The sequence below is a fragment of the Phyllopteryx taeniolatus genome, chromosome 7 (genome assembly GCF_024500385.1).
Source record: "Phyllopteryx taeniolatus isolate TA_2022b chromosome 7, UOR_Ptae_1.2, whole genome shotgun sequence".
In the NCBI taxonomy this organism is placed as follows: domain Eukaryota; kingdom Metazoa; phylum Chordata; class Actinopteri; order Syngnathiformes; family Syngnathidae; genus Phyllopteryx; species Phyllopteryx taeniolatus.
Genome location: NC_084508.1, coordinates 17,038,679 through 17,061,947, shown reverse-complemented (window position 1 = coordinate 17,061,947; position 23,269 = coordinate 17,038,679). Strand labels below are relative to the sequence as shown.

Below are 23,269 nucleotides of genomic sequence, written 5' to 3'. Positions count from 1 at the left end.
CATCTCCCCAGTTTGTTGCGTATTTTACATTTCCTTTCCCTTTGCTGCTCTATCACAGTGAATAGTCAGGGGAAAAGACTTTTACAAGTGGCAAGCATCAGTGTATGCACTTGTGTGTTAAAGATTTGTTATGCAAAAAAATCACCACGAATAACTTCAATTTTCAGATCAGTGTTTGGTCTACGAAACGTCAACATAACAGTAGCACAGCTGAGTCCAAGATGGCAAACAAACGCCAATGTGCGCAGTAGATATATCATACCATTTTGATGTATTTTTGTTTCCTTCCAAGGGGGTTGTGCTTTCATTACCACTTCTTTGTTTTCCATGTTTGCAGTTGTCAATCACCACATGTACATCATCAGATAACAAAGAGTCGCTAAACGAGATGATTACCTGTTGTCTTGTTAGGTAGTCTGCAAGGGTGTTCAGCAGCTTGTAGTAGATCTCAAACCATGGAAGATAACTGCAATTCAAAGAAGGAGGGTATATATTTAACATTCAACATCTCTGTGTATTTCCACAGGAATTTTGAAGTAAATTGTCTGAAAAGTTCAGCAACTTCTAAGTTCACTTGACTACTTTCCAGCAACATGAGGACCACTGCACCTGAATAAGGGCCAGGTGCAAAATTCAGCAAAAACTCACACACAGGTGTTGTTTCCCACCTCCAAACATAAATCTTAGAAAGGTAAGGGAATTAAGGCGAGGGCACATATTGTAATGAAATACAAACTAATACTAACTCATCTAAAATAGTTAAATAAAAACAAGCCTGTCTAAGTAATGCCCAAACTAGGTTTGCTTTTAGAATCATGTAAGTTATGGATATATGTGTTCATTTTAATATGTTTTTCTATCCATCCATTTTCTATAGCACTTGACCCCAATAGGGTCGCGAGTGAGCTGGAGCCTACCTCAGCTGACTTTGAGCAGAGCATTTTAAATGTAAAGTAAACTCATTTGTAGTTTAATACTCAAGTGTAAAAAGAAAAAAAAAAGATAGATGCATGTTGTTATAACCTAAAATAAACAAATAGACACTTATCATTATTAATTGGGTGCATTATGTAATAGTAGTAGGGGTGTAACGACTCATCCACTACATTGATGTATGAATTTATAATCCTACGGTCCAACTAAATCGACCTGTGCTCGACAAGTTGCCCTTCCGGATATGTATCAATGTAAAATCACTTTAAAAGGTAATCAATTGATTGTATCGATACTAGGAAATAACACATTGGATTTACGCGTGGCATAGTTTATACGCAGCAGAAGGAGTGATTTTGTGCTCACTAACCTTTTTCAAACGCAGAACTACTTACTGGGTACTGATTCATGCAAAGTTTGGGTACTAGTTTGATAGACACTTCTGAGGCTGCTTTAGGTTCAACCACATTTCAATTACAGGTTACTCATACTAAAGCTGCACATAATTATTTCCGTGATAGAATAAACTATGATTTTTTTCCATAAAATGATTATGATTCAGATACTGGTTTGTAGCAAATAGGAAAAAAATGTGAACATTGTTTTCCTAAGTAATAGCAGATGTTTGCTAATTTCTTGTGTTAATTCAACACAAAAGAAGAAAACATTTTTTGGTTGAGAGGGTGAAATCAGACGAGTTGGACAATTTTAAGTTAAACAATGGTTCTAAACAATTAATTGATTATCAAAATAGTTGTCGATTTGATGATAGATTATTTTTCGATTAATCGAGTAATTGTAACAGCCCTGGAACCAACAACACACAATTGTGCAGGTGGAAAAAGAACAGCACCATCAGTTCCTTATTATGACATTCTTCATACTCATGGGTCTCTACAGTCTATGAATTCCTGTCATATCTGCTCTTTCATCTAAAAGGAGACAGTAGTAGGAAAATCTCATTGCACATAATATGAAGAAACAACTAGCCACCAAAAATGTTGTGTGGCGCGGGACGCGATAGTTTACAAGCACGCTGTTCCCAGACGCACAGGCTTAACAAAAATGCAGCCCAAGATGCTTCCTGCCACCGTTCTCCTCCAACATGCTCGCCTTTCTGCCCTCTCTCTCTTTTCATGACCTTCACATATTAGAAAGATGTTACCTTGTGTAATTAATAGACAAAAATGAATTAATTAACCAGCATAATATAGCGTGTATTGCTTTTTTTTGTTAAAGCTTATTACTAAGTAGAGCCAACATAAGCTAAAAGCATCTGCAGCATGGCTCTCTTTACAAGCCTGACATATTCTTGGCCAAGTTGCATTCTTGGTGGAAGAAGGCCAACACTTTCTTTTGGCTGTGAGGGATCAGCTGATTTAATGTTATGCAACCTAATTGTGAAAACATGGTGTTCCGTCAAGATATTGAATTTAGATTCACTTTTGCATTTTAATATGGATTTTAAAACACAGCATATAGATAATGATTCCAGATAAGGACATATAAGCATTAAATAAACACAAATTCTTATTAATGCCTTATTAACGTGCCTTGATGCACGGGGTTTAAAGATTAATTTGACAATACAGTAATTGGTTAACTGGGCCAATCAATCAAAAGTGGACACTGAAGTGTTTAAGTGCCCTTTAAGTTTATTGAGATGTACAGAAATTATTATTTAAAACATTTATATAAAATAATTAATTATAATCTTTGAGGGCTTTGAGTGTGTGAGTCCAAGTCCTGCTCTGGCAGTTGGCTGGAGACTGAAGAGTTTCCAGGCCATGGGTCACTGGCTGCTCTGTAGACTGGAATTAACAGACAACAAGAAAACAATAAAGTGAACCTAATGCAAATTTTCATATCACTAAATCCGCAAGGGGCCAATGACAGGCCGGGTTCCTGGGGAAATGCAGCCAAGCGCACCAATCAGAGGGGCTGAGTGACCATTAGTCTGAAACAATCAGCCTCTTAACATGCCTATATTTTGACATCTGCATGAAGATTTACTGCAATCGGGTCACACTTGCAGGCGAGACCGAATCAAACACGCTTTGGTTAATTCACATGCTGACTGCATTTCTGCCACGTCAAACAACATAAAACACAAATGTTTGCATATGAGGTCAGTTTACGTTTAAGCCGCAGATATGTACAAACAAATAAAAATAAAAATCACCCTGATTAAAAAAACTATCGAGGAGAACAAAGCTTTTGTATTTTTGTCTCCTTCACAACTCCTGTTTAGAAATCCACGCTTCAGGACATTAATCGTTCATTTTTCACCGTTGAAGTGAATGTAGTTTAAAAAGAAGAAGAAAAAAAGAAAACCAGGACTGGCTGCCTGAGCAGCCGTCAAGCCTCACAGAACTCAATCATTATGCCGCACTACACATCCTTTGTTGTAGACGAAAACACGTGATTGCTGGTGACAGAAGACATCCATAAATACTAGATATTCCTATTATATAGCTTATAACAGGACTAATTCTTGCTTTATTCAAAATGCAATGAAATTAGTACAAGCTCTTAATGTAATGATTTGTCCTGGTTCTTCTCAAACTCAGTTCTCTTGTTATTGCTAAGTTTAAGTTAGGAGTGCTCAGAGATATACTCCTACTCATCACAGTTCATTGCTCAGACGTATTTGTGCAAGGCAAATCCTCTGATAGGGAGAGAGGCATCCATCACTAAAGTGCCCCCCCACACACACACACACACACTCCATGCCTTTTTAAATATGCCTTCTCAAAATGCCCTGCACTCCAACAAACAACCAGTTCATCTGCGGCCACATCCCTCCATCCCAGGCTAAAAAAAAGCAATGCATCAAAAGGTAGAGAGCCGGCACTCCCCTTAAACATATAATTGAGCCATTAAGCACTCACAAACACCAATATGTCAAAAATAGAACCGTGAATATATTTTAATTTTATACAAAATATATTTCTTGCCTGTATGCCACCCCTTGATCAATCTTTTCAGTCTTTTTAAAAGCTTCGAACCTGTGGGGTGACTTTTATTGCTTCTCTCTCAGATGAGTCTTAAATTTCCTTAAGCACATGGGCACCTAAAATTGTAAGTTATCCTACACTTTGGAGGCAGCTCAGTGGAAGATTTCATATCACCTTTACATTTGCAGGTCGAGGGTTACACACAGGAGAGGAAACGGTACTCGCCCCCCTCCCAGGAACCCGTTAAAATGACCACTAACCAGCACAGTGCCTTCGCTAAATTATTCCACCGTCAAATAAAATGCAGGAAATCTATTTTTCCCCCCTCAATGAACAACTTCCATCCCCAACAGAAATTATTTCACTTAGGAGAGTTAGGCAATAACAGAGCTTGACAGAATAACATTAAAAAAAGAAAAACATTAAAAAACAAACAATTTTATTTGTTTTACTTTTCAGCTGCCTGAAAGGGCGCTGTGTCCCTTTTTACACCTAAACTTTCTCAAGCTTATAAGCCCTGTCCACATAAAACTGTCCCCCTCATTAAGACACTTCCTCGTGTGAGCAGAGGTGACAATTTTATTGTCGCAGCACTTCAACATTCAAAGAGGAACAAACACTCTTCATCACTTTCATTTCAAATCTACGGGAGATTTTAGATTAGAAGTATTAATTTGGGGCCTCCTTCTGTCTGCTTTATATTTTAAGAAGACACTTAAAGGTCTTATTTTAGCCGCTGACAGTTAAAATGTCATGATGACTAATTTTGTAAAAATGAAATTTAAATATAAATAAATGTAAAATATTTGGTGCTTGGCATTAAGCAGGAAATTTAATTCCCCATTTTGAAAATGGATTATTTCCTTTCAATATTTTCCGTTTTAAAAAATTGCCCAAAACGCAAACCAACACAAATAAAAATAAGCCTTCTATACATAATTTTCTTACAATGTAGGAAGCCATGAAAAGTCCTCAGAATGCATAATGAATTTTATACATCATATGTCAAATGAATTAGCATGTCTAACTCAGCAAGAGGGACAGGGGAGCGAGCCTCTGCTAATTGGCAGCAAAGCTTCATGCATAATTATGGACTAAGAGCGGCTTTGCTGTCGCACAGTGGCAGTAGCAGAATAACGAGGATAGAGAGAAAAAGAGACTATGAGGGAGAGGGAGCGTGGTAGCATTGCACGAGAGAGAGAGATGGAGCAAGAGAGGGAGATGGAGCAAGAGAGGGAGAGGGAGCAAGAGAGGGGGAGAGAAAGAGAGAGAGAGAGAGAAACAAAATACATGGCTGTGGGGTGTGGGGGGTGTTGGGCTGGACACTTCTTCACAGCAGCGCATCATAACAGCGACAAACCCGCAACTGTCAGCCAAACACACATGCGGGCGCACAAACATGTGCACGCACGCACGCACACGCACGCACACACACACACACACAGGCTTTGTGCTCTTTTCGCCATTTAACTGGTTATCTGCTTCATGCTTGAGTGAAAAATGGGCTCATTTTGCCCATTTTCCAGTTTATTCTAAAGTGCACAAGCATTTTCACTGAGATTTGCACCAAAGTGCTCTCTCTTTGCGATGGTTGGGTAATTACATCACCAAAAATTAAAATAAATAAATAAATCGCTGTGTCAACATGCAATTACGCAGGAATTAAATTATAATAGCCTTTGTTGGGGTGTAATTATGCAAAGAAACTGCAGTTGTACTGGGTTTGATGTTCTCCTTTATGTCTGCTGTGATAGGATAAATCCACCTTTAAAATATCAAAAATTGCTCAACTTTTGGATAATTGTGGATAAATCATTAATACAATTGTGTGGACAGATAAGAATTGAAACTGCTTAATCTGGCAAAGTTCAGCTCAGTCTGAAGACTGAGGATGAGAAAGAAACTGTCTCAAAAATATCTTTCCTTCTAAGATTTTTTTTTTTCATCTCGTGAGGAATAAATGGGGAAAATAAACAGAAGAAAGTCATGGACCATTTCAAGTAGGGCTTACCAGACTAAATGGTTTTTTTTGTTTTTTGTATATTAAGAAAACTTGGCTTTGAAGAAGGCCTTTTTGTTGTTTTGTTGTTCAACAAGAAATCTTGTATTAATGAAGAACCAAATTATAATCCTGCACATTAGCTTTTTGGGGAAACAGTGAAGGGCATGCGAGAAAGGTTATTTTAAAAACAAAGTGGCGCTTGAGTCATTTCCATTAGGTTTTTAGACATCAGTCATCACGTCACACATTGACATCAATGACAACTAGTTCTACTGGCCACAACATTAGGTACACCTGTACAATCCAAGAACATCCAATGCAAGCGCTGCATGAAAAATATGGATGTAAACAAAAATAAAACTGCAAAATGTTGATGAACACCGTCTGAGTGCGATAATGTAAAATATGTGTTTATTGTAGTAGTGTAGTCTGTGCATCATACTGGGGGTGTTCTAATATTTGGCTTTCCTAAATTAGCTACATGAGTGGGCCAAAATATTAGATACACAAGTGCAGTGATGCAGTTCAGTCCTACAACACTGCAAACTACAACCACAATAGTGAACATTGTTAAATTAATGTTGTGTGTGCGTGTGTGTGTGTGTGTGCATGTTACCTGAGCAGACATATGCAAACTCGGCAACCTTGAGTAAGTCGACAGAACCCGAACCTCTGCTTGCCGTCGATATCCGTCAGCACAAAGGTGAAGTTCTGTCCAACATGACTCTGGGAGACTCTAAAAGATGACATGGGGAAAACCGTGCATACAAGAGGAAGCACCGTAGAACACATGGCTGCATTAAATCTATAGAATTATGCAAACACTAAAACTAAAGTCAACATTTTAACCAAATATGATATCATGTAATATATCTTCAGTATGGCATTTTAAGAAACAGAGAGAACACAAAACAAGCATCACGGAAACCACGTACCACTAGATGGCAGCAGCTCAGCTTCGGTGGAAAAAAGATTCCACACTGAAACATACAGTCTTTCTTGCTCTGTCTTTGCAATGGGAATTGTATCATGCCCTTTTCCCAAGCCAAAAATTAAAGCCCACTGCCTTGAGGAGAGATGCTGGCCTGAGCGGTTGCATGTGTCGGAAAATGTCTGCCTATAAATGTTCACTTTTGGCAATATATTGTAAACAGCAGTTATATTTTGTGTTTGCAAGAAAATGTCAACTATGATTTGGTATTAGATTTTTTAATTTTTTTTACTAATGCAAGGGAAAGTGATAGCCACGTGCTTTACATTGTGACATTCAGTAAATGTTAATGCACCTGTCAACATGACAATAATTTGGTTTCTTTTAATTTCGTTTTTTGAAGTGTATGCTGCTTGGTGGGAGGAGTGCATAACAGTCATTATGACCACTTATACAATATATATATATATATATATATATATATATATATATATATATATATATATATATAATACGTGCCAATACAAGTGCTGTAGCAACAATTTGCCATTGCAAGTATAATAGTTTTAAGATGTTAGACTGTGGGAGAGCTGTGCTTAATATTTTGTTTCTGCCACTGCGAACTACAATAATTAATATACTGCTCAGTTACCACTCAGATGTGTTAATCAAAAGAGTATGGTATCATCATTGTGAAGTACAAATTACAATACAATTGTCCAACCAGATCTTGAACTGGATTCCATTTGTTTGTGTACGTGATCATAAGGTAAATAATATTTTAGTGTGTGTATATGGGTGCGTGTGTGTGTGTATGTGTGTGTGTGTGTGTGTGTGTGTGTGAACTCAGCGGGTTGAAACCGAGATGCGGTGGGGGGAAAGGAAGCAGGAGAGAGAGAGAGGAATCATACCTTTCCATGTCAAAGGGAAAGCAGAACTTTGGTATCGTCTGAAGCACCTCCTGAGAGAGCGAAACAGACACACAGTTTAGAGAAACACATATCAAAAAGAAAATATAAATGATCATCGTGTATTTTGTGATCAAACTCTCTCGGGCATTATCAAGTGTCTGAACAAAATGAGGATTAATGTTCATCACTTTTGATAACAATCTGACAAGTACTAAACGGGTGCCTCCTAAATGCAGTTAATCCAAATGAATGGGCCATATCAACGACTTCACGTGGCTAAACAAAGTGGGAATGGTCCCTTTTCTCCACAGACAGGCACGGATCCTGAGTCCACAGCTTGAATAATTAGCAGTTAATAAGTTCATCGATTATGGGGTGCCAAAGGGAGATGAAAGGATGAAGGAAAAGCAAGAAAGCAAGAAAGCAAGAAAGAAAGAAAGAAAGAAAGAAAACACTGCCGAAGCTACGATGGTGGCAGATTGTAGCGACAATGGGCTAAGCAGCTCAGAGGGGTTAAGAGGTAGGGGGGTGATGGGGAGTACAAGCCTTCGGGGCTTTACCTCCCAACACCTCCCTTGTGGGTTGGAGGGGGAGAGAGGGAGGGTCTCTATGCTCTTCAAGTAAGGTGGGGGCGGGGCACCTTTTCTACCAGCAGCATATGGATTTAGACAGGGAGCAGGAACAGAGCAGAGCACCATATGGGTGAGCCGCACCAGAACAGCCGCACAGTCGCCCAGCACCGGGTCCACACTCGGTCTGTCTGTGTGCCCCTCGCTCTTGACTCTCCTGGCTCAAAAAGGTGCAGGGCGGTGGGGTCCTTTTCCACAGTCTGTGTCACAGCCTGTCTACCTCTCTTTCAGCTGCCGCCAAGCCCAGAGACTAATCCTGGTGACTGCTCTGGCCTCACTCATCTTCCTTTTTTTTGCCATGTCTGCCAAACTTGGCTACTACGTCCAAGGCATGTCTCCTTTCTGTTTCTGATGGGAGATGTCCGAGCTGAGAGTTGGGCTGCTACTCTGCCATCTCTCACTCAGTCCATAAACTGATCCTGATGACAGTTTGGGTGTCTGCTGCTCCTGGTGTATACTGTTGCTAAGAACTCCCCATGGGGAGCAGTCACTGATCCTCCAACCAACCAAGACACCCACCCCCTCTCTTTAACAAACCATAAAGCTGCCACTGTAGCACAACACAAGCACTGTCACAGACAAACAAGCAACAGCAACAATGAGCCATGACAGAAGGGGGTGAGAGTGTGTGTGCATTTGAGTGTATGATATGTGAATTCCTGCCTGCTTCAAGGACTTTGCTGTCATGGATGGGGAGGGGGGGTGTTAAGCATGTACTGTACATTTGTATCAGTGTATGTGTTATGGTGTGTGGGTTTCTGAGTTTGACTCACCTATATATTTTGCAGGTATGTGCCCACATGGGTAGGTGAGGTCGGTGGAAAGTAGCTGTTTTTCAGAATGTGTGATAGAATTGAGAAGTCAACAAAGATACAGAGCTGGGTGGCAGAGGAGGTCTGTGTGTGTGTGTGTGTGGGGGGGGGGGGGGGGGGGGGGGGTGTACATGAGCGTGTCTGTGTCTTGGAGTGTGCGGCTGTAAAACTGTCACACACATCAGAGCTGCCATCGCTGTGTGCGTTTGTAACTATTATTAACCACTATGTACAAGCACCAATATGTTCCAGAGAGCCCTCCTTGGCGCACTGCATATGGTGCACAAACCGAAACACACACACTGGGACTCGCTTTGCCTGCAAATAAAAACATTTGACTTGCCAGATTTGAGAGTTGTCACAGCCCCGCCCACATCAGGTATCTGTGCTTGAGTGACAGTCGAGGGACTGCAGAGACTCAGATCTCATACAGGACCATCGGGAACGTGTGCCTTTGTACGTGTGAATAATGTGACATAGAAACAGCAGATGTGTGCTGTATAAGGGCTATACAACATATACGACGGCCATTCTCAGGTATATTGACATCATATATTGTGAAGACATTTGCAATCCTCTGTCTTTAGCCATTAAAGAAACTGTCATCTTTTGCTGGTAAGAATGATCTTAGAATGAAGCCTTCTTTTCTATCCACCAGTGCTCAGTGATCTATTAAAGGATTCGATGTATTACTATTTTCATTTCAGGGAAGTTTTATCTGTTCAAGAAATTTACATTTTCAGAAATTTGTCAATCACCAGGAACACAAAAAAAGTAATTCACATTTTGTGTGTGGGTGTGTTGGCTTTCAGTTGAGTGTTAGCATTTTGAAGTCAATAACAAAGCAACCAAATTAGGCAATAGGGATGTGGTTAAGAACATTAGACAGGCAGAGGGTACCAACGTTGCTGGGCTACAATGATCCTTCCTATAAAGCAGCAGAAAAATGGTTGGGGGAGAAAATATTATTCTGCCTTTTTGTTTCCACATGGTAAACTTTATTATCCCAGCATGCTTCAAGATGTATTAAACTACGATATATTACTAATTAACACAAACATGTAACAAATACCATTCAATTCCAGATGACTGACATATTTTTAACCATCAATTAATTAAAATTTGATAGCTTAGGGGGATGCGTGGTGGGTTTAAAGTTGACCTGGGAATTTGACAGCTTCCGATGCTGTATCAGAGGTGTAACAGAGGCGGAACGTCGCCAACAGCGACCAACGTGTGACGTTTAAAACCCAAGACTCACTGTCCACGCCCCGTTGTTTTGAAAGCAATTGTAGCTGTCATGCGGATGTCACCACCCATCTTATTTTGTTAATGCGGCAACCCGCCGCCCGTGAACATGTACTTCGGGCAGAGCAATGTCACGCTTCGGCAAGTTCTGTCTGAAAGGCACAAGCGAATAAATCTGTCTCTACTCATCTGATGTGCCAATTTACTGTGAATGCAATGGGAAAGTATTTTTTTTCGTTTCCTTCATAACACCTTCAGTATATTACTGGTAACTATCATGCCGCTCCTTTTTACATCCTCTTTTTCATACCTGGCCCCACTGTGATGAAGATGCACAAAGGAAGGTGTTCCGCCACAGTTTTGTGAAGCACCCTAAGCTCCCCACCACGAACAGCACTCACATACATATACCCCTCTGTTTACCATTTTCCCAAGATAATGGAAAAAGAGGCAGATAATATATTTGTAGATTTGCAAGGAAGGTGGCAGGGGCAGTGAGGGAGGAATGTGCTGCTGGTTGGCAGACGGTGGTATGTGCGTGTGCTGTTTATCGTGAGTGGAGACAGGGATATCACTCAGTGAGACAGAATGCTCTGGGTTCCCCCAGTGGACCATCCTGCTATCACTGCACTACAACACTACACCAGCAGCCCTGTGCAGCTTTGCATCATACCCCTGCAGAATAACATGGTACAACTGGGAAGAGCAACAACATTTCAGCACTTGGAGGCAGACTAAACTTAACTTATTACATTCTTACTCAACCCACATTATTTTAGGAGTGACTGTGGTTGGTTGAATTAAAAGGTGTACAGAAACACAAATTGAGCCCAGCCTGGCTGTATTTAACACACATTCACCCCTGCACTTAGACACTCAAAATCAAATGAAGAAAAACCAGCATTTAAAAAGGTGAACACAAAGACAGTTCTTAAAAACATTTTTCATAGTCAACTCAACATTTGCCTTGGTGTTTCATTTTGGGCGTGAACTTCATGACCAATATTTACCATGTGAATTCAAATACTCTATAGATAAGGGAAGCAGAGGAGTATGGTAAAGAAATATTAATGCACAGCAGGTGTGAAAAAGAATACATTCAGACGGAACATGCTGAAAATAAGCAAGCAAGAGGTGAAAAGAAAGACTGTGAGGAAGACTGAAGCAGACAGAGAGACAGGCAAAGTGAATCTCATAAGAAACTATGGAAGTGATGGAAAGTTATTCAGTGTGCGGATACAGTTGCCAAGGGAGGGCGGTAGAAGGAACTAAGTTCATGCCCCTCTCTCCCCATGCAGCAAGGACTCCTCCCTTGGGGGACTCAGACTTTAAGCTTCTGCCCTGCTTTATATTCCCCTGGCTACTGCAGCCAGATCAATCTAGCTGGCTGCCGAACGTAACTCAACCTAGTTCAGGGTAGCTCGGCCTCCGAAGTCCTCTACAAAAAAGTTGATTTTAGCAGGAAAGGAGTATGGCAGCAGACAAATTTGTAATCACAATACCAATATTAGATGCAACACGCATACTTGTTATTTCTGTACTAAAATTGTGTGCTGTTTGGTTTGATGAAGAATTCTGAATGTGTTAAGAGTGAACCCGACATCTGCTTTTATTTTTGTCTTTTATTTTACTGCTTCCCGGCAGTGGAACCTGTAGTGAGATTTTGTGTGTTGCATTACTGCAAAAAAACAAACATACAGCCAATACAGTATGACCAATGCCAAGGATTACCAATATTCATTCACAGCATGTGAAAATCATTTAAAGAGCCGTAAAATCCACGTAAAATGAGAAACAATAGTTTCAGACATCATGTAATTCATGCTCACTTACTTACTCACTTACTACACTATGTATTCTCAGCAGATGACAACATTTAAATAAAATGTTTGCAGGAGTACCCAGAAATAATAATTATTACTACATCAGATGAGATTTATTTAGCTTCTTAACTACATCTGCAAAGATTTATGATTAACAAATTAGGGAGTGGTGAGTAAATTTTGGGTGTAAATCCTTGTCCCTATTTCGTACTGAGTTAAATTTTGGCGGTTACTCAAACCACAACTGTCTTTTAATTCAGCCTTCTTTGTTAAAATGAACTAAACCAGTACACAATGTTGTAGTGGTTCTGATGTCCTTGCAGTCACATAATTACATTACTAGAACAATGCCTTAGAATTCTTAGTTGCAGTGTTTTGACCATACTATACCATGGTTCCAAATAGTAGTGAGATTGTCTAGTTGACTAGCCTTAAGAATCCCATTCATAAAGTATTAACTTCAGGCTTCATGGTTTTTTTTTATGGTCAATATAGGTTAAACTTGATCCTTATCTTTTAGCGCTTGGATACAAGAAAATGCATTTGAATTCTAATTTGGCAACAATGCCAAATCCAGCCATCGACTCTAAAACTAATGACAGTCAGCATGGCCGCTTACATATCAAACCATACTCTCAAATTACCTTCACCTCCTCTCTCTATCCCCCAGTCACTGTCCTCTCTCGCCTCCCTCCCTTCCACCCCTCTCCCCCCTTCCCCAATTAGTCTGTCTGCGCGCAGCTACCCATCCGATGCCTGCCCATCCTGCCGGTGCTGGTCCGCTCATCCAGGCCCTCTGGCTAACATGACAAAGAGAGAGCCTCAGTATTCAAAAAGACATTCTGCTTTCAAATGTCGAATGGTAGGGTCGACCTGGGTGCAGCTTTAAGCAAAATATTCAAATTTTCAGCCTTCCTTTTTTAAGAATTTGCATGGATATGCATTCATTTGCAGTGTATAAAGGCACAAGGACAGCTGAGCTTTGGTTTTAGAAAGACTGCAAAAATAAATAATGCAGAGTTAAAATGTATGATGGCATGAAATCTTGATGGGTAGGCCTGGTACATTAAAACCACGGGAAAACAAAGATAAAAACACGTCACCAAAAAATTGAATTTAAATAAATAAATATATCACACTTGAGCTGTGGAATATGGACAAAATGTTCTATCCCAATATAGCTAATCTTATATCCCAATAACAGTATATATTGCAATATAGTATATTTTCTTATAATTAAATATTGATTACATAATTACATTAAAAATGAATGGCAAGTTTTTCCTATCTTTTCACAATTTATTTATAGAACACGTTTATTGAAAGATAAATACAGTATAGTATCATGGAGTTTAAGAAAAATAAAATCAAACACGGCGGCACGGTGAGCGACTGCCTCACAGTTCCGAGGACAAGACAAGTTCAATCCCCGGCCCCGCCTGTGTGGAGTTTGCATGTTCTCCCCGTGCCTGCATGGGTTTTCTCCGGGCACTCCGGTTTCCTCCCACATCCCCAAAACATGCATGCTAGGTTAATTGACAACTCTAAATTGCCCGTAGGTGTGAATGTGGGTGCGAATGGTTGTTCGTTTATGTGTGCCCTGCGATTGCCTGGAAACCAGTTCAGGTTGTACCCCGCCTCCTGCCCGAAGATAGCTGGGATAGGCTCCAGCACTCCCGCGACCCTTGTGAGGAGAAGCGGCTCAGAAAATGGATGGATGGATGGATGGATGGATGGATGGAAAATCAAACACAACTATCCAGTGGCCAAATAAATACCATTTAAATATCTGGTAGTATAACCAGTTTTCAGGAATGCAATAAAGTGCAAATAATTCAAATAAATACAATAACAAAGTGCTTCAAGTACCACTGAAGTTTGCCTACAATTTAACCAGTAAAAGTGCTAATAAATGACCTGTTTCAGAGGTTGTGTTTTCGGAACACAATTTTGTCAGCTTGTTGTGAAACCCCGAGTTTACGAGAATACAAGAATACAGTTAGTCTTTGATAGAGTTTACCATATTAATTTCTTTGAAAAAATCTTTCTTGTGAGATCTCCAAATACCACCAGGTTACTATGAATGTATTAGAATTGTAACCTGAGAATCTATGGATCAAAGTTGTAGGGTTAACAATAAAGACAAAGGGGGCATGAGGGTAGCCAAATAAAATTAGATCAGTACCTTTAATACAAGTAGAATCCCATTGACAAATGCATTAGAAGTGTGTCCATTTATTTACACAATATTCACATATGGACAAATGTTTGGTAATGTTGCCCCTGCACCCTAATGGATTTGAAACCATACCATCAAGTTACGATACTTTTCTCCTTCACATACAAAGCCTTACGTAAAATGGATGAATGGAAGGTAATGGTGAAGGAGAAAAACTTAGTAAAGCTAGACTTTAGTCAAACTTCAACATACTGAACGCGAATGCTGATTGTTTACCACAGTGTGCAGACCACTGGTAACACACAAAAACAACAATACTAGGGGTGTAACGAAAACCAATTTGAATCGGAAAATCGGTTTTGATTTAAATGATACAAATGCATCAGTTCAACGACTAAAAAATCGGTCTCAATATAGCTTGAACTCGTGATGGCCCCATATCGCAAGACAGATAGTGCTGTGAGTTTGTGAGGGAAAATGTGAGGAATGGAAGACTCAGAAATGATTCAAAATGCTCCAGCAAGTTTACTGTCCAAAGAAGAAATTGTGTCTTTACATGAATAATGAAGTACTGGATAAGAGCAGCGGCGTATGCAAAGACCGTAAAACTGCGCTAAAGTACACCGGTAGTACGACAAATCACCACACTCACTTGGTGTGACAGCAGACGAGGCGGGTAGCACAGCTGGCATATAGACACAGACGGCGGACAAAGACAAAGAAATACAAGACTTCTTCGAGCCAAAACTCACCCACAACTCAGCAAGAGAGCAAAGGTAAGAATGGCCTCAATAACCTTGTTTATTGTTAAAGATTTAAGACCATACTCTCTTGTGGAGATGAGGGCTTTCGGGGCATGATAAAAACATTACAGCCCCAATACACCATTCCGACTCGACAGCATTTCACTAATAAGTGCGTGGCAGAGTTGTACAACCAAGTTAAGGATAAAGTCAAAGAACAGCTATTTAATACGAGTGGCAATTACCACCGATGCCTCAACATCATGTGCAACTGACTCCTATGTGACAATCACAGAGCACCATATCTCTCCTGGCTGGGAGGTGAGGAGTCATGTAATACAAAACAAAACCAAATCAATCAGTGAGTCACAGGGAAAAACAGACGCTTTATTAAAAGAAGTATGCATTGAGTGGAACTTTGCACCTAAAAAGACTGTCCTCGTTATAAATATATATAAAATAATATTATAGATTAATAAACACGACAAAAGCTACAAATACACTTTTCTAATCTTTGATAAATCTCTTTGAAGGAATTGCCTCATTCACAATACTGACAAGTTAATTGGTTTGGTAAAATTATTGTCTACTTTAAACAAAAATCTCCTTGCATCATACCTTCTGTAACTGAGCCGTACCATATCGAATCAAATCGTAATCCCACTGGATCGAACAGAATCAAATCACTCCACTTTAAAATGTCCACGTCTTTGAATCTTATCGTATGGAGCTATGTATCCAATCGCCTTTCATTGGAGAGATGAACAATACCAGTTTGCATCTTGCCAGAAAATAATTTCTAAAAATGTAATAAATGCAGGCTTGCTTTGAAAATAAAAGCTTAGAAACTTTACGATAAAAGACAGACAGTATGAAGCCACCACAGTCTGACTCATCCACAGCACCGTAGTCTATGTACAAATCCGGGTTATGCCGACTCCGTAGGAACAGAACTCCGATGTAAACTGAGGGACCCTTTGTATTTGTACTCCTTGTCATACACATTTTACTGGAACCTTAATAATAATTGAATAAAGCTAGAATCAAGCTTAAGTGTGCAAGACGGAACAAGACCAAGCCAAACACAGTGACTGGCACAGACAGTGGATATAGCAGAGAATGCAGAATTAAAGGAGAGCAGAAGAACAATAGGCAGAGAGGCACAGCCTCATCTGCCCGCTGCAGACCACAGACCCTACAGAGATTCCTTTCATTAGGCTTTAATAGTATGCTGCTGGCTTGCCATTCTGACCTGCACTATGTGCCGGTAATAAGAACGGCCTTCAGAGCTGGACCAAAGCAACAGAGCTGCTTGAGTGTGTGTGTGTGGGTGGGGGGTGGTGGGGGGGGAGGGGTAGTACGTGAGCATGAACCTATGTGGTGCACTTTCAAATTGACACGGGGCAGGGGTGTTACATTTTCACACTCTCGCTCGCTCCAACCAAGCTGCTCTGTTAGGGGAATTGGGGAAGAGGGCATTTTGTCTTTCTAGAATTGATGAAATCCCTCCATCAGTGACCCCTCTGGTGCACCCAGTCTGCAGTGACTGAAGTTATTTTGGTTAACAGCATCCCATGTTGCTAGTGCCCTTCTTCAGGAGGTGTTTAAGGTGGCAGATTGTTCTTCTGGCCTCTTCAAACACTTTGTCAGGTTTACGTGTGCGTCTGTCCTATAGAGACACCAATGGCTACACAATCAATTACAAATCCATAATCTTGGACCTTTAACAATAGCAGAATTATTCCACTACTCAAAATAATTTACCTAAGATGGTAAACAAATGTATTAATACTTATTATTATTATAATTATACATTTTTACAGTTATTTGTTTACCATCACATCAAATGTAGGGCAGGGACTATCAAATACTTTTAGAGGTGATTTATTGAGTAATCGGATTAAAATTGACTTTCCATTATTACACAAGAATGCCAATACAAAACATGCATGTGAGGGGCAGGTATTACTTTTGTCCATTTGGGGTCGACTTTGAATGTGTGTGGTTTTAAAATGCGTGGCCTGGCCTTTGTGAGTGACGTGGGCGTCAGCAAATGAGAGTGTGGAGTGAGTTCAGGTTACTGGCTAACCAAGAACCAATCTACACATTGAGTCCCTCGGCATCAGTTGTGGCCGTCCAGTCCTTTTACGTTTATTTTGTTACCGTTTGTTCAATAAAGCGATTGAAAGTGGTGTGTGTATCCTTGACCACTTGTGCGGCATAACAATACATTCTAACTGGCCGTCATGAGCTATAATAAATCAGCTTCCAATGTTTACGTTTCCTTGTGTGGTTAATCGTAGACGTGCTGTTGTGTAAGCCAGTACTGCAACTTTGCACATCAAGACACTTAAATGTTTGCCCATTATTATTTGCAAAATATCTTAAACTCAGTCAGATTAGCTTGAGTGCATCTGTGAACAGCAATTTGCTCAGATCTTGCCACAGATGCCCAATGGGATTTAGTTCTGGACTCTGACTGGGCCATTAGGTTAGGGTTAGGGTTAGGTTAGGGTTAGGGTTAGGCTCTGGCTTTATGTTTAGGGTCATTGTCTTGGTGGAAGAATCGCCTTCCCACTCTTATGTCTTGTCCAGCCTCCAACAGGTTTTCTTCTAGGATTGCCCCGTATTTAGGTCCAGCCATCTTTCCATCGATTGACACCAGCTTCCCTGTCCCTGCTGAAGAAAAGCAACCCCACAACATAATGCTCCCACCACCATGTTTCACAGTGGGGATAGTGTGTTCAGGGTGATGAGCAGTTTTAAGTTTTCCATCACACATAGTGCTTTGCATTTAGGCCAAAGCATCTTCTTCCACGTTTGCAGTGTCCCCTACATGGCTTGTTGCAAACTGCATACAGACTTCTTATGACTTTCTTTCAACCCCAATCAATTTTGACAGCAAATTCTATTTTAGTTTTTGTCAGTCTTTTGGCTAAAATGTAATTTAGTTGTCATCATTTTCTCATCTAAATCTTAACTAAGATTGTAGTTGAAGATAACCAGTGAATTTAGTAAACTAAAATAAAAAGTAGACTTTACACCGATCTGATCGGCTTGATCGGTATCGGCCGATAACTAGCATTTTATGCTGATCGGTTTTAATGTCATAATTTGCCCATCTGATCAATGAGGTCAATAATCTAACCCAATTGACTTAATATTCATTAATTAATGTTTCAGCTAAAAGTTAAATATAGCATTGTTAAAATAGTTATTTTAACTGTTTTAACTATTTTATTTTATTGTTGTTTTGTTGCTGTTTGTTGAGAGTTGACTTCACTGGCAGCATTGTTAAAATAACTATTTTAAATTAACTATTTTAACAATGCTGTCAGTGAAGCTCTTAATGAGTTACTCATATAGCAGCTATATAGCTGCCGCTGTATTCTGTTTCATCACATCAAATGGTTTGTATGTACAAGTTTTAACTAGACTTCTTGTTTTAAGCTTGTAGCCTTCTATTTGGAAGGGTATGCACCGGAACTCAGCATTTTGGCACGAAAAGTAACTTTACAGTGATTTCTTGTATTTATTTATTTTATTAATGGATGGAACCAAATGCGCGGCACGGTGGGCGACTGGTTAGAGTGTCTGCCTCACAGTTCTGAGGACCGGGGTTCAATACCCGGCCCCGCCTGTGTGGAGTTTGCATGTTCTCCCCGTGCCTCCGTGGGTTTTCTCCGGGCACTCTGGTTTTCTCCCACATCCCAAAAACAGGTGGTAGGTTAATTGAAGACTCTAAATTGCCCATAGGTGTGAATGTGAGTGTGAATGGTTGTTTGTTTATATGTGCCCTGCGATTGGCTGGCAACCAGTTCAGGGTGTACCCCGCCTCCTGCCCGATGATAGCTGGGATATGCTCCAGCACTCCCGCGACCCTTGTGAGGATAAGCGGCTCAGAAAATGGATGGATGGTTGCTCTAAAAGGCTGACTCCTTTCCCTACCCACCGATGAGGCACAAGGTTAGTGGTTGTGATAATGTGAGACGTTTATGTAAATTTTGTCCCAATTCATTTTGATGTAAAGTTGCTACCGTGAAGTTTTAGCCCAATGTTAAGCATTTTTGTTGTTGTCATCGGCGCTTACGTTGGTTTGAAGACTACAATAAACGCTAAAAACCGTCAGTGCAAAAGTGCAAGCAACCGTTTGTTTACCTTGTTTGCTATCTCAATATTGGCATAGACCTGTTATTGTTTCACTCACCCGAGTGACTGAGAGTTGACTTCACTGAAGCTCCGCGCGGTGTAGGCTGAGGCTCGGAGCGCGTCAGACGCTACACATTGGGAAAAACTCCTTTGCACAATATAATCTTATTCCAAGTGTTGCACTGAGGCGACTGGTCATTCATTTTAACAAAGTTAAGACACACTTTTGTCCGCCGCCGCTGTAGGGCACAAGCAAGTCACCGTGCCCGTTCTTCTTCGTTGGTTTACGCCACTACTTCTTCGCAGCTGGAGGACTAGGCATCGAAACTGGGAACAGAAATGTTTTAATTTGAACGGTTCCGGGAGACCCGGAACGTTAATCCCAGTTCCAATCGGTTCTAAATTCTCGATGCCCAACCCTACTCATGAAGGTGTTGTTCACTAGTGTTCTCCAACAAAGCACTGAGGCCCTCACAGAACTGGTGTATTTAAAAAACACACACTTTGACTATATTGACTAATTAGGTGACTGAAGGTAATTGATTGTACTAGATTGTATTTAGGGGTATCAGAGAGTACAGGGGGCTGAATATAAATGCAGACCACACTTTTGAAATTTGTATTCATTTAAAATTTTGAAAATCACATATAATTTTTGTTCCACTTCACAATTATGTGCTACTTTGTGTTGTTTTATCAGATAAAATCTCGACAAAATACATTCAAATTTGTGATTGTATGGTCACAAAATGTGAAAAAGGTATAAATACTTCTTCAAACCACTGAATTTAAAGAATTCATGTGCAGAGGCTCTACTAGTAACTTATCCTATTTGGTATGTTGTAGCCTTAGCCTCGCTACACCTCCCGCACCACAGCCCTAGCACTTACACGAACGACAGGGATCTCCTCACTTCAGCGTTTCAATTCCTTTCATCCACATTGTTTAATAATCGATTACTAAACTGATTTAATCACTTCAGAATCTATTTCTTCTGCACGGCAATAATCATTCCTCCCATGATTCCCATCCCTATGAAACAGTGAATAACATCCTCTTAACCGCCACTGTCCATGCTTAAGCGCTTAATGAGTTACTCATATAACAAATTTCTACTGGAGTTATAGACATGCCAGCCATTAGGCACTCATTTGATTTCAGGTTCTTCCCCAATGGATGTATTTATGTTGAGGGGTGAGGGTGCAAGCAGCTTAGAGAATAAATATACGGCATCAACAACAACGTGCATTATTTCAGTGCTAATACCCTGTCTTGCTGATGTCCTTTACACGCATCACAGATGGGCTCAGAAAGAGGAGAACAGCAATATTATGCCTCAGCAGATACTTCCTCTGAAGATATGACCGAATGATAGGGGGAGATGTCTCACTCCCTAACACACGCACGTGCACACACTTTCACATACCCTTGTAAGTGTTGGGCCAAGAGAGCTGTATATGCCCAAACACACAAGCATGGGCTTCATTAATGAAGTGCCAGGAGAAGAATGAGAGGGATAGAGAGGAAGCGCATGTGTGTGCGTGTCTGTGTGTGGAATGTGCATGCGCACCAAGCAGCTGGGGGAGGGGAGAGGGGGGGGGGGGGGGAATTTCCTTCTTTAAGCTTCTTTAAGTCAGTGGGTTTAGCTCAACTGTATGAACCCTGATGTGGACCTGCCTCTAACACAAGGCGTTAGACACACAGATGCCCACTCACACCTACATACATACAGAGTGTATACACTGAAGCTCAGCATTGAAGCAGCAGTGGAACCTTAGCTAGTAAACATTTGGCTGTGTACTTCTCACTGACAGATGTACATGGAATGACCAGAGAGGGTTAGGCCATTGTTACCTGCTCCTTACTGGGTGTTACTTTTCCTGTCATTGCTGCAATGTGCTAGGTATCAGGGTTCTGAAGTGCCAATTAATAAACACTGGCGTGGTAGTCGGTGTGCTGCTGTCAAGTTTCAACAATCCTAAAGATATCTGATTCAGTCAACTGAAAAATGATGCGCACCTTGTGATACTGCTTGACCTGTAGGTTTACATAATGCATATTACAAAAAAAAACTGCCAACTGCCTAACACAGAAAGCTTTTTTTCACCACAGAACCCCCTCACCCATCTGCTCATTTTGATGGCTCCCCGTGCCATTTGGCAACCTCAAAAAGTGAAAATAAATTCCTCAATCTGCACCAAAATTTCATGTTTTTTTTCTCTAGCCCAAACTCTACTCTCAACCAAGTTTCGGGGAAATAGTTTCGTAATTATGTAATTCCGCTGACTAATTTTCCAATTAACAGCAAATAATATCATCAAATAATCATACTCATAAGAATGGTAATTTTTTTGTTCTAAATGACCATGGTGGTCTACACCAAAGTCTAAAACGACATTAAAAGAACAGCTTGGCACTGTATCACATTTAACTATGACTTTTTGACTGAGCAAGAGTAATGTGAGACAAAACCTTGAAGAAGGGCAGTAGCGCCAGTATCCCATTTGCAAGTCAGCTTCATCTGGAGTTGTAATAACTACTGTTCACCTTACCAGTTTAACTGCTTCTAACTGAACTGCCAAATGTCACCACTTCTTTTTATTTACAGTCACTGGACACTGCAAATGATATGATATGAAAAGGGCAGTTTACTGTTAAAACATATTCATGCTTTCTACCTTACTCTCCACCATGGCTCATCTCCCAAGAAGCAAGCCCAGAGGTCAGCACTATCAGGACCCATGAGCAACAAAGGGTCCTAGTTAGGCATCCAGCTCAGTGCCAGAACCAAAGGCCAGCTTAGTGGGGCAAGACTGTCCATTAGTCAAGACCCTGAAACACCGCAGGGATCTGGAGGTGATAAGGGTTAGAGAGAAGAATAAAAACACTACCAACCCAGACATACACACACATATTCTCAAAGGCATACACAGATCATATGAGGCCTTGTTTGACACTGCTGTCAGGATGCAGTGAAGGGGAAAGACGAAACCCTGTGACACACTACCATAAACAGAACAATGTATCTGCATGTACGTATTTGTTACATGTAGGTTTATGTTGTCAGAGAAAGAGGTTTCAAATTCTATCTGTTCCCATTCATATTTTCATCTTAGTTTATTAAAATGTTACAGCTTTGCAAATCTGAGTAAAGAAATAATGAGAAATATGACAAAAGACTATTTTGCAATTCTAATTCTAATTCTGCATGTTGACAAAGCTTGACAAAAAACATCACTCCTTTTTTAAGAAGATGGGTATGAAAGTTGACTTTGTCCATTTATAAATGCATTGGTATGACAGAGGTGACGTACCGTATATTCTAATGTGTTATATTTCTCCCTTTGTCAAGCATTCCTTGACTGTCAATCACAACGAGTCCACACATACTCCCTATGGAGCATTACAATGACACTCACAATGTCAACATACTGAAACTTTTCCGATCTCTCTGCTAAATTGTTCTTGAAAAATATCGGGGGGAAAAATGGATACTGTACCAAATTTACCTTTTTCCCTATATGCATATTAAATCAGACAATGTCACCGCCAACCATTACTGTTGTTCATCATAGGGCTTTCTTGTGTATAAATTTGGAGTCCGCTGCCATATTCCATGCCGCCTCGGTACTGGGATTTTTAAGTGCAATTGCGGGATTACGCGGTGTCGACGGGTTAGTGTTGCGTCAGAAACATTTCGAAGTTACTCCCAAAACCACTAAAGATGCCTAAATGACCGTGACAAAAATACAAACAGAAGATGAAGATTCACAAATGATGACTTCCTTTCTAACTGCAAATGTGTCAACTAAATTACATTTTAGCCAAATATTGTTGCGTTTGGAGCCAAGCACGGCTGACTTCTCAGGAAAAAAAAGTATATTAAACAAGGGTTGCGTCCTGCTTTTGGCTTTTTAGCAAAGTCATGTAACATAAGGTATTTTCAACACAT

The 23,269-nt window shown here is 40.3% G+C and overlaps 1 protein-coding gene across 3 annotated transcripts in view; it reads right to left on the bottom strand.

Annotated features, from left to right (window-relative positions):
- Window positions 1-23,269, bottom strand: part of dennd1b (DENN/MADD domain containing 1B) — a 136,049-nt gene that overhangs the window by 71,952 nt on the left and 40,828 nt on the right. For all 3 annotated transcript variants that reach the window (XM_061778464.1, XM_061778462.1, XM_061778463.1), the window contains exons 4-6: window positions 7,735-7,784; window positions 6,509-6,628; window positions 397-466 (exon numbers count right to left, since the gene is read on the bottom strand). In XM_061778464.1, coding sequence (XP_061634448.1) covers window positions 397-466; window positions 6,509-6,628; window positions 7,735-7,784 — 240 coding nt within the window. The remainder of the gene's footprint in view (window positions 1-396; window positions 467-6,508; window positions 6,629-7,734; window positions 7,785-23,269) is intronic.